This window comes from Sphaeramia orbicularis, chromosome 10 (assembly GCF_902148855.1).
Source record: "Sphaeramia orbicularis chromosome 10, fSphaOr1.1, whole genome shotgun sequence".
NCBI classification, from domain to species: Eukaryota; Metazoa; Chordata; class Actinopteri; order Kurtiformes; family Apogonidae; genus Sphaeramia; species Sphaeramia orbicularis.
In genome coordinates, this window is record NC_043966.1 from 31,746,765 (window position 1) to 31,760,904 (window position 14,140).

Genomic DNA, 14,140 nt, shown 5'->3' on the forward strand with positions numbered 1-14,140 from the left:
TTTGGCTGCTCATATTTAACCCTATCCTCTTGAGACTCAGCAATGCATTTTTGTCCTTAAAAAAAGTGTCCACTGCAAAGGACATTCCATTAAAAAATGTATGTGAAAAAAATGTTGCATTATGCTGAAGAAAAAGCTTGAATATGACACAAATTTATTTTCATATTTTAGAATGGCAAATTAACAATTTATTCTCTCAATACATGACCAGTGATGTACCTTCACATTGATACGTGTACGGCAACAGCCTCTTTTTGTGGAAATACATTGAAGCGCGCTCTAGGACCTAGTTTGCATGCGTTCTGTGCACGTGCCAAGCAGCCCCTCGGTGGGGGCGCGCACGTCACGACACTCAAACTCAGTCAGATGTAGGCAGCAGGGCAGACCACGCAACACCGCCTCATAAGAACAGGGTGAGTTAAACACCGCTTCGTTATGCTCATATTAGATGCATCACCTTCTATACATAACCACACCTTTATAGCATATATTCTTTCGTTGCTTTCAATGATTGTTTTCCTTTTGTTTTGAGTAGCTCATGCACTGAAGCTAACGGCTAGCTTGACCAGTGCGGAATGTCAACAAGCCTCCCCTACTAGCCGGCTAGCTTAGTTGTTTGCAGACAGTTTTACCACCGTAAGACAGTATGTAAACATTGTATTTCATTCTGCGCGGCTGTTTTTTTTTTAAAGTCTTTTCTTTGCCTGTGTAAGTTTTTCGTTTCATTCTACTTTTTTGCAATTTAAGTTTCACAGAGATGATCGTCAAAGCACTTTCATCACAGTTTTAGCCCCCAGCCACATTTAACAACAAGCTGGTACCTGGCTTGTTTGTGGTCTGCTCCAGTCGATAACGATCCCGACTAGTCCTTGTTGTTGTAGCTAATGTTACTGTAGTGAGTACTTGTGTTGTTTTATGGTTCTGTAGCTTTGACACATGAGCCGGTTACTCATACAGGGGTGCTGTATGTGTGGACAGTTAGGAGTGATTAGCACTGTCACGTTGTAAGCAGTAAAGCTGTAACAAGCCAGGACAAAGCAAATCTAATCACTTCATCCAGCAGGACCAGGACCTTGGCAGACCACCCGGTCATTCACCTCTGTCACTCCTTGAAATTAGTAAAAAATTACACATCTCTGTCATGTGGCTTAAATTTGACAGAGGGCAAAAGGGCAGTTTGAAGTTGAGCTCAAATGTTGCTCAAACAGCTTTCTTTTTCAGTCTGTAGAAAGAAAGTAGTGAAGTACGCAGACATATTGACGTCAAGCTCATACTCCTCTTGCATTTTTGAGGTGTCAGTCTCTTTCATTTCCTTTTTCTATTGTGATTTGCACATTTCTCTTCATTGTCAAGTAAGTATCTATTATAAAGTCTATGATGTTGTTCCTCTTTTTAGGTTACACGACCCTGGTCTGCCACTGGTCTGCAGGCCTGTAACCCAGACAGGAGGCCTAGCTGGGTAGGAGGAAGTATGATGAGTGGTAAGAGCCTGTTATTGAAGGTGATCCTGCTTGGAGATGGCGGAGTGGGCAAATCCTCCTTGATGAACCGCTATGTTACGGACCGTTTTGACTCTCAGTCCTTTCACACCATTGGTGTTGAGTTCCTCAACCGGGACCTGGAGGTGGATGGGCGCCTGGTCACTCTTCAGATCTGGGACACAGCAGGCCAGGAGCGCTTCAAGTCTCTACGTACGCCTTTCTACCGAGGTGCTGACTGCTGCCTACTTACATTTGCTGTGAACGATTTGCAGAGCTTCCAAAACCTTGGCTGCTGGAAAAAGGAGTTTATGTACTACTCGGATGTAAAAGACCCTGAACGTTTTCCATTTGTGGTACTTGGCAACAAGATAGACATGGAGCAGAGGGAGGTGGGTGAAGATGAGGCACGGGCATGGTGCGAAGAGAACGGCTGCTGCCCTTATTTTGAGACTAGTGCGAAGGATGACACTAATGTCACAGCTGCATTTGAGGCAGCTGTCAGGGAGGTTCTGGCTGCAGAAGACCAGATTGACCATGCGCTTCTGAGTAGCACCATTGATCTCCATGGTAACCGCAAAACCTCTCGAGCGTCTTGCTGCTGATTGGTCAGGTGTGAATCTACCTGTTCTTATTCTCACTGGTGGAAACTAGCCTTGGGCAGTTATGAGAGCCAGTCTGATATTTTTTATGGTACACGTATAGCCGGTACAAGGTTCTGAGTACGGCATCTCCTATAGATAATAAGGATAAGATACAGCTGGTCTGAAGAGGGTATCTAGAGGGTTGAAGTATTACATTAAAGGTACAGGTATACTGTAACAGGCACACTCAGTCTTTGTACTCTCTCCTTTCAGTAGTGTGCTCACAAACCCAACTTCAGCTTTGTCTGCCTATGCAGGGGTTATACAGTATTAAACAGTACTTTTAGACCATTTGTTTTCATTATATTATTTAAATGTTAATGATTAAACTGACACATTATACTGATCCTCTCTTGATGAGCACAGTTTTGACAAAGCAACATGCAGTTGGTCTTGTAACTTCAGCTTTATGGCTGTAAACTGAATGGTTTTAGAGGGACTTTGAAAACAATATCATGTTCTCTTGTTATCAGATATGTTGGTAGTTGTTGGAGAGCTAATGTACTCCTGGACAAGGACAACATTCCCATTCCAGGCAGATACAGTGCTTGAGCACTTCCTACATCAGTATAATGACCATTTTTATTTGAGGTACTGGGAAGTGAAATGATTGCTGCACTAAAGGAAGAAATGGGAAGCGGATTGTAAGCTTTAATGTTGTAGCTCTGACTATAAGAATAGGGTACGAGCTATTTGCAGTGCTCTTAATCATTTGACTAGTTCATCTCTCACTACTGCATTAAAGTGTAGCCAGAGATATTGCCGGCTGTATGGATCAGTCATTTTCAGTTATGTACATGTGCCTGCTTACTAGGTGAGGCTCAAATAGTACTGCTTTTTCAAATGCTGTTAAAAAAAAACTGCTGTGTTTTTCTACAAATTGTTTTGTGACTTTTTCCCTTTTTTTTGGCAGGGAGCTTCAGTGTGAGACTAGGCAATGACTACAGCGTGTTTATAGATGTGTACATGCAGTTATGATTTCTTAAGTTAACAATAATTTCAGAATTACGGCGTGTAATCTTGTGTGTCTAGTCTGCTGCCTGCATGGCAGCCTTCAGCATTCCAGTTCTATTGCTTTGCTTATTCTAAAGCTCTCCTGTGCTTTACTGATATATACCATACTGTATGGCTTGTTCTGTTAGCCTACTCATTCTGGATCTCATAATGTGAAAATGTCTGAGCACTAGGATAATGCTTTTTCCAATGTGTACTCCATTGTCTTTCCTGCCCATTCATACAGTATTGAACCATCCACCTGAGAACTCTGTGGTTTTTATGACATTTACTTGTGTTCAGTTTAATAGTAATGTTTTTACGTTAGTATGTGTAATTTTTATGTATTTACTTGCCATAGGTACATTTAACTTTCATTTCTTTACTTTTCCTGTTGTCATCCAGAGGGTATTACATATGCCAGTATTGTTTGGGAAAGTATGGATAATGTTTTACCTTCAAACTAAGTTTAACATGGTTTAAAAGTGTTATTTTCATTATTTCAAATGCTGCTTAAAAAGTTTTTAATACATTGTGTAGTCAAATCTGTTGTGTAAATAGGATGAGAAGGGCATATGGTACAATGCATACCTCCACCAATGCCCCTTTTTCCTGTCTGGTACTAAATCTAACTACTGTACGAGAATATTTCTACTGACAGACCTACAAATAGATGTGGGTGAAAATATGTCTTTGGTGGAGGTGCATTGTTTCCATCTTTTGACTGCACCGACTCCAGGTTCATATGAATTTCTCTGTTTCGAGTGTGGACCATAATCAGCCTATAACACTTTTTTGCCTTTTTGGTCAGAAATCACATCATACAATATTCCAGTATGTTTGCACACTAACGGTACATTACTAGGGCTTCTTGTTAGAAATGAATGTAGCCCCATCACAGACTGTCATATTTACTTGGTACTAAATGGTGCTTTGGTGTATGGTAGGCCTATAATAAAAAGCTCATATGTGGTTATTGTATTACGAGGTGAATTTTGATTCTGGTAATTTCAGTCTAGAAGGGAAACTGTGAACTGTCTCGGGCATTTCAATAAAATCGAGCAATTGGCCTACATTACACCAAAGTGAAAAAGAGGGCTGAAAGCGTCTCATTTGTCAGTGTTAATGTTTTCTGCATTCAACAGAGTACTTTATCTCCTTACTGTACCGTTTCAGTTTTAATCCTGATGTAGCCTACCACAGTGTTTACCGGAAATCAAGTATACCTTATTTTCTAAACTTGTAGCATTAAATACATTATGTTGAACTCATAATGTTGTCCTATGTCACTGCAACCCCAGTCTCAGAATTCTTTTTTTAAATGTTGCTAATATTTATGAATGTAAAAATTAATTCTTTGGGCTGTCCATAGAAATGGCTTATGTAAATTGCAAAGGGCATTCATTTTATAATAATGCACAAAATGACACTGAACGTCTGTTTCACTCTGCAGTGTCCACCCATGAGTATCATTTAAGCTGCGTGAAAGTTTGACTGATCACCTTGATTATCTCTTGATCTCATGTACAACTTTTCTTTTTGCACTATGGAGGATAAGACTGGTTGAGCCAACATGCTGGCAAAGCAGTAAAATCTCCCCAGTGCTTGGCTTCAAATAAAACATGCAATGTACCAAATGGAGATGCTTTGTCTGTGGTCTTTGTGCTGATGCCTTGAAAATCCATGAAAGCGTATGTCTTTTAAGGATGACTTAAAAGTTTAGAAATGTCTTTTAAACTATTTTTCAAGTATTTTCTAAAATGGGTCAGATTTATCGCTACGCTTCCATTCAACACCTACAGCATTTCCCCTCATTTCCCACTAGCAAAAAAGCAGTTTGCAAAAGGCAGATTACATAGATGGACGTCCCTGTCTTGGTAAGATGACTAGAACAGGTATTGACTTTTAAACCAAAAAGCAGCTCAACAGACTCTATAAACAGCCGTACTACTTCCTGAACTTCAGGTGGGTCCTTTATTTCCTGTCTTTGATTATTGGACACACCGATTATTCCAGGCGTCTGCTACTTCTTGTTGCAACAACTGATTAATTAGGCACACCTGGATTAATCAGTGTGTCCAGTAATCAAAGACAAGAAATAAAGGACCCACCTGAAGTTCAGGAAGTAGTGGAGCTGTGCATAGAGTCCATTGAAATAATTTTTAACACAAAACACTGTGTCATTGAACGGGTCAATGTCTGTGGGAACCTGAGAGGCCACACTGTTTCTTTCACCTCCATTAAAAGAAAAAAAAAAAAAAAAAATCACTCACATGCTGCATTTTTATTTTCCCTTCATTAAAAAAAGAAATAGTACCACATGAAAAAAAAAAAAAAGTCTCGTCATTGCTCATACTCTTAAACCTTAATGCATGTCAAAACTGCAAAATTACATTTACATACCAGCTACAACTGTGCTAAATTACAGCTTTAGGTATGACACAAAATGGCTAATTTTTAATGAAGGGGACCCGTTTTCAAAGTGTCAACAAAATCTCAAGTAAATTAACGCTACAGTGTAACCGCTGAGGGTTTGGCTGTGATGGCATTTATGGAGAGCTCCCAGAGTGCAGCTGGAGGCACCGTTAGGAGGTGTCAGATGTGTACGCAGGATACGGAGAGCAGAGTATCCCTCCTCTGTCCCTCTGCAGCCTCCCATACAGTTCATAACCCCTCCTCTCCTCTTTCACCCTGCGCCTGAGCCTCCTCAGGTACACCTGGTTCACGGCCAACTGCAGCGAACAGTGCACCTGTCGAGAAAACAGGACAGAAGACAAAACACCTTACAAAACACTTAGCCCCTAGATGTGGCCACGAGCCAAGGGCAGTGTACTGGTTAAACACCAGGGCACCATGGATGCACAGGTTATACAAGATCACAAATAATGTTTCCAAAGGCACTTGGTACAAATACGCCAAAGAATAATCCTTTTATTATCAAATATTACCAACACATATAATAATCATCAAACAGCCAGCTGCCACTTAACAAATCCTCTACTCCCAGCTGGGTAAAGCCTCCACCAAAGAGAATAATCTACTTATGCTGCAAAACATTGTTAGTAATAGCCAAAGTGTAGTAAAGGTACTAGTAAGTTTAGCTACAATAAGTAAAACAATGTGTTATACAATAACTACACCAAAATCCCTAAAGAATTGGAGATGAAACAAAGTTGTCTTATCTCTATAGAAGTACCTCAGTCATGCATTAACAGCGGGGGGAGACGCACTTCAACAATGTGTTTCATGTCTATTAAAATGAGGTAATTAAAAGAAGAAGAAAAAATAGCACCTAGTGCTTTTGGTATCTCAAAATTATGAGAAACAATTTCAGACCTTTCTAGATCAGGATAAACCAGCTAAACAAGTATGTCCCTTTGTCCAACTATTCAAATGCCTTCAGTCTTCTCACTCATGTCCATTATGCAGGGGCATGTCGGGGTCATGCAGCAGCATGTGCATGTGTGGGGGGCTGATGTCCTAGAGGAGCTGCCTTCTGGCTTTAGAGAGGTCTTACCACGTCTTTGTCCAGAGGGCCCTCTCCCTTGACATGTAATCTAACCCGTGGCAGAGACTCGTATCGCAGGTGGCCCCCAGAACTGGCTCCATTATTGGCCAGCTTTTAAAGCAGGGGTGACTCCATTGTTGAAGCTTTTCTCCAGCCCGTGAGAAAAGTCCCGAGGTCAGCGTGAGACTGCAAATGCACGTTTGTCTGCCACCATGGCAACCAGATGTGAGGGATGGTAGCTATGGTAACCTCTAATCCCTACTCTCCCTAACAGCTGCAAGTGTAGTTATTTGGTTATTATTTCTAACAAATATTAATATGTAAGTAAGATGTGTTGTTTTCAGTTTGAGTACAATTAGATGCAGATGCATTTTAGACCCTAACATGAGCAAGCAACAAACACAATAACTTGACATGGCATTAAAATACTGAAAAGGACTTAATATCAAAATACACACCTGTGAAAAAAACATAAGGAAAAAGAGAAAAAAGAAGACATGCTTTTCCACAAGAAAAGTACAAATTCAAAGACAAGATTTTAAAGAGTTCTTGTCTGTGGTCCAAATAGCCAACACCACAGGGTCTGTGCAGATGTTGCAGAAGAAAGGAGAGCTTCATCTTCTGTTTAGATCCCATAGATGGTGGCGCTTTAGTGACAGAGTGGACAGGAAGCTAACACCGTGCCCCTATGCCCTTTCTCCCCAGATACCGCAGAACCGCAAAGTTATAGGTGGTTGACACAGTATAGGTCAGCTATGGAGGAAGAGAAGAGACAGAAATGTCAAAATGGAAATGTAGAAAAATCCAACGCCCTGAAAATCCATGAACAGAAAAACTGACTGCTAATGACCATAATTTTTATAATGGATAACAGTTGTATAAGGGCTTTTGTAATGGAGCATGGAAGTATAATGGGTGCATCATTTGCCTGGCTGGAAAACCACCAGACATTACCACACTATTATGATGTTTGTGTCAGCTGAGAAAAAGGAACAGAGAGCAATAGCACAAAAGTCATCAGTCATGCAGGCCTGAGATGCCTGGCTGCCTACATGTTGAGCGTCACTAGGTCACATGAGCTGTAACACTATTGCTTTATCCTTCTCTGGAAAGAAGACAAACTGGCTTCAACTGAAACACAATCACTCACCAACGCCAAGAGAGTGATGCCTGCACCAGCAAACGCAGCAATGTAGAGGTTATAGGTCATTCGGTACTGCAAGAGAGAGATCTGCATTAGTGGTGAGAATATTTCGGCTTTATTTTATGTCAGGCAAGTTAGTTATGCCACCTTCCTGAAAGAGCTGGCAGAGAAAAATTTTTTTTTTTGGTCAAGCAGAAATATAGATACTTGCGTAAGACTTTGGAAAGGTAGAAATATCGATTGAACCACTTTATTCAAGTAAAAGTGAAGGGGTCTGAAATGTAGTCAAACTAAAAAAAGGTAAAAAGCCTTAGTTTGAAGGATATGTCTTCTGGTTGTTACTGTGCTTCGCAAACTGAATCTCAAGTCATATTAATATACTCCAAAGACTATTAAACCATTCAAATAAAGTAAAAAACAAAACAAAAAACACTGTGCAAATAATTAACGTTAAAGCTACAGTGCTTTATAGCATCATTGAGTAAAACTTCCATAATTACCTTTTGAGTGTATTGCAATTCAAGTGGTCTGCCTCTATGTGTCTGTGTTTTCAGTCTGCAGAAAATCTACCCAAGGTTTGTCTAATCACAGGCGTTTTCAGACAAGTAGGAAGCTCAGATACGTGACTGACAATTATAATTACAGATCCCTGATCAGATGTGACCTGATCATGACTCCACAACTCTGCTACGCGTCTCAACACAAAAGGCTGGAAAAGAGGCTTCACTTTGCCAGCATGTGACAAACATCAGATTCATCTATATTTATAATAAGTCTTGCCTTTTGGACTGAGATGAGAGGGGTGTCTTTTCAATTTCTGCTTTATTCTGTCTAATTTTGGCTCTTGCAGTTTCCAATTTCAACCCATAGATACAAATCTCTTTCATCCCCACAGCCATCACACTACTATGCTTATATTCTATGTTTTCATTTGAACTTTATCTTATTCCTTTACATATTCATTATTATAATGTATGATTTTGTGCAAGTGATGTTGTCTTATTGATGCTGTTGCACAACCAGTTGTTCCTCTGGAGATCTAAAGCTGAAAACTTGTTTGCAGATTTCAAATGTTGGCTAAATAACTTTCCTGTTTCCTTTTCAGGACTATTTTTTTTTCCTGTTTCTTTGGTGTTTTGTGTGATATGTACTGATAGATCATCTTTTCTAAACATTATTGTCCCATTCATTTAGATTAAGACTGATACATAATTAATAGTTACCCTTAAAATGCATTAAAACTAAAATAATTTTAAAAAAAGTTGCAAGGAAAATAAATATTCAAGCAGCACAGACATCTGAAAATTTTCCATAACCCAAAGACCCAGTACTACTTTTGCATCACTTCCCAAATTAATTCTTCTCTCCATTTAACTTTTCTTAAGTGATTTATCATCATTTACTATAATATTATCTTTTCTACTTTTCCAGTGAAAATCAGGCACTTTCCTATATTTAATTTACTGATCATGTAGATAAAAGCTCAGATTAAAGTTACTATATCAAACAGAGAAAACTGAAGAACAAGTAGCTTTTCCAGCAAATAAATCCTTAACTGAACATATACCTAGTGTCTCCATCCACTGTCATTGATCAAATTCCATGGACTTTACTGCTGAATCAGTGTTGTAGAACAGAGGTCACCAACCCTGGTCCTACAGATTTACTATCTTGCATGTTTTAGATTTTGTCTTGTTTGTCTTCTAGCACACCCGGTGGTTGTTATCAGGCTTCTGCAGAACTTGATGATAGGCTTATCATTTGAATCAGGTGTGTTGGAAGAGGGATGCATCTAAAATATGCGGGATAGTTGATCTCAAGAACCAGGGTTGGTGACTCCTGTAGTATACTGACAGTCAATAGAAACTTTGAGGTAGAAATGTATGCATATTTCTACTTGTAGGGGGGTTGTAATTATTCATTGTGGATTTATTGATGACTTAGTGCTCAGGTAGTTGAGATAATGATGAGTCGTCATGGTTCATTGCACATGGGTTGGTCTCTTTGCAAAAGTGGACCAAATACACATTGAGCAATACTCAGTGGGTATCTGCACAATTTGAGGATTGGTTTTGAAGGCCTATATAAAGGCCCAAAAAAGGTCACCACTGTTAGTCCAGTGAACGACACCATGCCACGTCTATCACATGAACAACGTCTCCAGAAACTGGGTATGGTGGAGGCCGGTTTGAGCTACAGTGATATAGCCAGGCCTATGTATGGGCTGTTCCCAACCCACAATCAGAAACCTGGTTAAACGCCACAACACAACACCTAGTTCGAAGCAAGTGCTAACGGATCACCGCCTCCATCGAAGCAAACGGAGGCCATATCCGGTATTGACTGTTGTGACTTTTTGTTTTGTTGCCATTTTCTTTTAAGTTTTTTGTTTTGAAATTATTCTTGAAACTTTAGATTTTTGTTTCTGTATGCCAATATCCTAAACAAATGATTCATATGAAAAAATTCCAGTTTAGGGTTTCAAAATAAAAATTATGCCGAAAAATATGGTGTCAAAGTTTTCATTGTGAGTGTAGAAGATGACAGCGTTTCCATGTTCACTACGGAGCCTCTGAACGTCCAAATGGGTCATATCTGATGACCATGAAATGACGAAAAACTGCTTTTTACACCAATTATTTACATGTATTGATACGATTAGTGGATCAACAGGCATTAAACAGTTTACATGTATAGATGGTTTTGGTTGCCAGTGGATGTTTGGGTCTTTATGGGTTAAGCACATTACTAAACTATTTGCACTTCCCACCTCTAGTTCTTACCTCTGTAGTCTTACAAACATTCGACAGAGTCATACCACAAGCTTTTCCTGGCACTGCATTCCACGGCAGGAGTCCTGTTAGAAACAAATTTCTGTAATTAATTTTACCTCTTGGACTACCGGCACACAACCCATTTGACAAGCTAGTTGTGGAATGTCTTATTACCGTATTGCCTGGCATCAACACAGAGCTGATTGATACTGGCTGGAGTCTCAGTCAGAACATCAATGGTGTGACAGGTGGCATCCATATTGTAGAAGAAGTAAACAGGCAAGGCAGAGAAGGCAAACACCAAGAGCCACAGCACAGCCAGGACATATGTCATCACTATGAACTGTACAAGGAGAAGGCAGAGTAAACATTACGATTCCTCGTCGTGACAAAACTGATGCACAGAAGCAAAGTCATTTTTTTTCTTTGAGCCGTGACTCACTTAGTGACCATATTTACTTTACTGATTAGCTTTACTTATCTTACTCCACTTCCTCCCACTCAGCTTTTTCTCCCAACACTGTATGCTTATCTTTGCATGTCCCCAAAGGTTTTTAGCAGCCTTAAGATTTTCAGCTCAGCACCCACCAGGGAGTGATATGTGTATTAATCCTAGCCAATCTCTGCAATCCCTTTTACTTGTCCCACTCTGGGCTTCTCACCGTGGAGCTGAGGCAGCGGCCACACATGGTGCTCCTGAACTCTCCAAAGGTTTGCTTGGCAGCGCTTGTGGTGTAGAATCCCTCAGCCAAAAGCACGATGCAGTAGAGGAAGAAAAAGGAGGCCAAACCATAGATGACATACTGGAAATACTGAATACTGTGGAAGGGAGTGCAAAAGAGAAAATATGCTGAAAATGAAGGTTTTTGCAAAGAACTTCAAGGTTGTGAGTAGCTTCAGTGATCTGAGAAATCCCAAACTGGCTTTAATGATGGGAAAGCTTTATTCTGTCACTCACATGTAGGCAAGGGTTATGTAGTCCTGAAGGTTACGGGCAAAGTATGTTTCGATGATTCTCTCCGTCTCTGTGAGCGCCTGGTGCCCACAACCACAGAAGAGGGCGATGCCAGAGAAACACAGGAGCGTGGCAACCAGGGAGCAGTATGGCACACCACCCAAACAGCGCATACAGCAGTCGTAGCAACCTGTTAGTCAAGGTGGAGCACCATGAAAGTCAGAGCACATCATTATCTGATGCCATACGACAGCCAGCGCAGGGGAAATACTCATTCCAGCGTACAAATCACAAAGAGTGAATGTGCAGAATTTTCTCAGAGGGCGTTTTCCTTTGTAAAACCAAGTTAAGGTAATGTACACAATCAGTTCAACAAAATTATTTACCTTTCTCTTATGGCTGTTGTTGGTTTGAGAACCATATGAGCTCCATGCTTCCACCACTTTGACCAATTAGCATCCATACAATAAAAAGGTGCTGATTGCTTTATTATATGAGACTTGCTCAAAACTAAAATGTCCAAAAAAACTTTATCTCCACCAAGGTGACCTATGCAAAGGGGTCTTATAGTCAGGAAAATCACTTTGCTGTGATATGAATATGAAAAAAGACCATATACATTCAAGTTAGACGGTATTTTCTGTGAAATAGGGCTGGACAATACATTGAATTCTTTTAATCTTGTTTTTATTCTTGAATGATAATTGAGATTGCTGCTTCTTCTCGAGACATTTCTTGCACAACAGAAATCCAAATGCATCTAACTGTGGCATAAAGATATTTCTCCCATTATGGTGCTTTTATTCAAAACCATTAGTTTTCAGCAAATAATGCATATTGACATCTTTGAAAGTGATTTTTTTTTCTCACTTTGTTGTTATCTCCTAATACTGGACATAGACATGGTTTTGAAACAGAAAATTATGTTCCTTGAATTCATGTAGACAGAAGATAAAAATGAAATCATGCATCATTCATTGCACTGAAAAGAGTTGCAAGTTTACATGTTTGCCTCACCCTACTGTAAATCTACCATTAATTTAATTAAAATTAATGGGAATGTCCTCTAAAAACACATGCCATGGTACACTACAACTATGAGCAATGTAGATGCAACATGAAGTAAGAAAGGTGCTTTCTTGGGGTAAATTAAAGCAACTCTTTGAGTACATGTTGTCCTATTTTATATATGCAAGACTGAGCTGCAGCTGCAAACTAACGCTATAGATTTGTGTTCTAATAGTCGTGCTGTTTGAATGGATGCCAAAGGCCAAGGGCATGGGGATGTGTCTTCTCTGACCCCAGCTCTCACCCTGACTCCATTCACTCCCCAGCATGGAGAGTGTGAGAAAAAGGGGGAGGACAGAGAGCAGAGACGATGTGAAAGAGAGAGAGAGGCTGCTTTTGTCACTGCAGAGACAACCGTCTTTGTCCAGCAGCATCATGGGGGTACAAGGGCCACCAATGTCGAGCAAACAAAAGCCAGAGGCACCTCTGTGCTTTGTACACATATACCCACACATGCACACACTGCTATACTTCCTTCTGGAGAGACACGGGAACAAGAAAGTGATAGTAGGGGGAGCTGTCTGTGCTGGAAGTGGGGGAAAAAACACAGATCTGTAAACAAACAATGGAACTGTGTGCATGTGTACCATTACATGCACAGAGACAAGCACATAACCACAATGGAAGCAGACAAACTGTGGTTGGTACCACACTGTAAACACAGATGGTAGGAGGGGCAAACACATAACTCTTCCTTAGACCACATCTTCATTACTGTGTGTCTGAAGAGGAGACACAACGTGGGATCACACCAACTGAGACTGTAAAAGTTTGGTGTTGTAGGTAGTAGGGATTCATTTCAACAATTAAGCTTCAACAAGGCATTGAAAAAAAACCACTAATACTTAAGATTTTTAGTTTGTTGCTCTCAGTTAAATCTAAAAACATGGCAAACACAAAACACGCACAGAATTGCAAACTTCACACACACCCTCAGTGTCACTCTCAGTAGCTTCAGATGCACCTTGTCCCAATTAACTAATTAGACCGAACGAACAGTGAACGCATCAGTACAGGCTTCAAACTACAGGCCTGGATCTCAAGAGGAAAAATAAATCCATTAAATACAAAACAGAGGCCAAGTTCGGCTCTTAAAAATTGAGAAAGATTACAGCCGAACGCAAATGCGACAAGGCTCCTGTGAAAGTAACCCTGCCACCTGAAGCATGAAATAAATCTCATAATATCAGTGGAGCATCAGCCGCCGAGTAGCCGACCCTAAACTGACAAAAAAATTAAATAATAATAATAAAAAAAAAAGAAAAGCTAATAACTTTTGCCCTCGGACAGACGTATTCTTATCAGTGTGCAATCACAAGGGAAAAATGTATGTATTCTATTAGCTTTAAGAGCTAATAAAGGTCCACAAGTCTGACGGCTGGAGTTTCTTACCCATGTCTGGAGGATGCGTTCAGGCACTTGTTGGCCGCCGCTGTCCGCACCGCAGCTGCTCCGATGATCATATGCGCAACTTGTCTTCGGCCCCCGTATATCAATCTCAACTCGCTTTCTGTTCCCCCAACAATAGACAGGCCCGCAGATGACTGCGACTGCCATCTTAAAGAAACAATGTCGC

The 14,140-nt window shown here is 40.3% G+C and overlaps 2 protein-coding genes across 2 annotated transcripts; one reads left to right on the forward strand and one right to left on the reverse strand.

Moving 5' to 3' along the window:
- The first annotated feature begins 335 nt into the window (after nucleotides 1-335).
- On the forward strand, nucleotides 336-4,756 carry rab9b (RAB9B, member RAS oncogene family). Its single transcript, XM_030145786.1, has 2 exons — nucleotides 336-413; nucleotides 1,397-4,756. Exon 2 carries the CDS (start codon nucleotides 1,472-1,474, stop codon nucleotides 2,081-2,083), a length of 612 nt encoding a protein of 203 aa, XP_030001646.1. The 5' UTR covers nucleotides 336-413; nucleotides 1,397-1,471; the 3' UTR covers nucleotides 2,084-4,756.
- A 1,266-nt stretch (nucleotides 4,757-6,022) lies between these two features.
- On the reverse strand, nucleotides 6,023-14,101 carry plp1a (proteolipid protein 1a). The gene is made up of 7 exons (XM_030145744.1): nucleotides 13,957-14,101; nucleotides 11,500-11,686; nucleotides 11,204-11,360; nucleotides 10,716-10,884; nucleotides 10,551-10,624; nucleotides 7,774-7,839; nucleotides 6,023-7,376 (listed from the first exon to the last, which is right to left on the reverse strand). The coding sequence occupies exons 1-7, from the start codon at nucleotides 13,958-13,960 to the stop codon at nucleotides 7,296-7,298; spliced, it is 738 nt and encodes a 245-aa protein (XP_030001604.1). The 5' UTR covers nucleotides 13,961-14,101; the 3' UTR covers nucleotides 6,023-7,295.
- Between the last annotated feature and the right edge of the window lie 39 nt (nucleotides 14,102-14,140).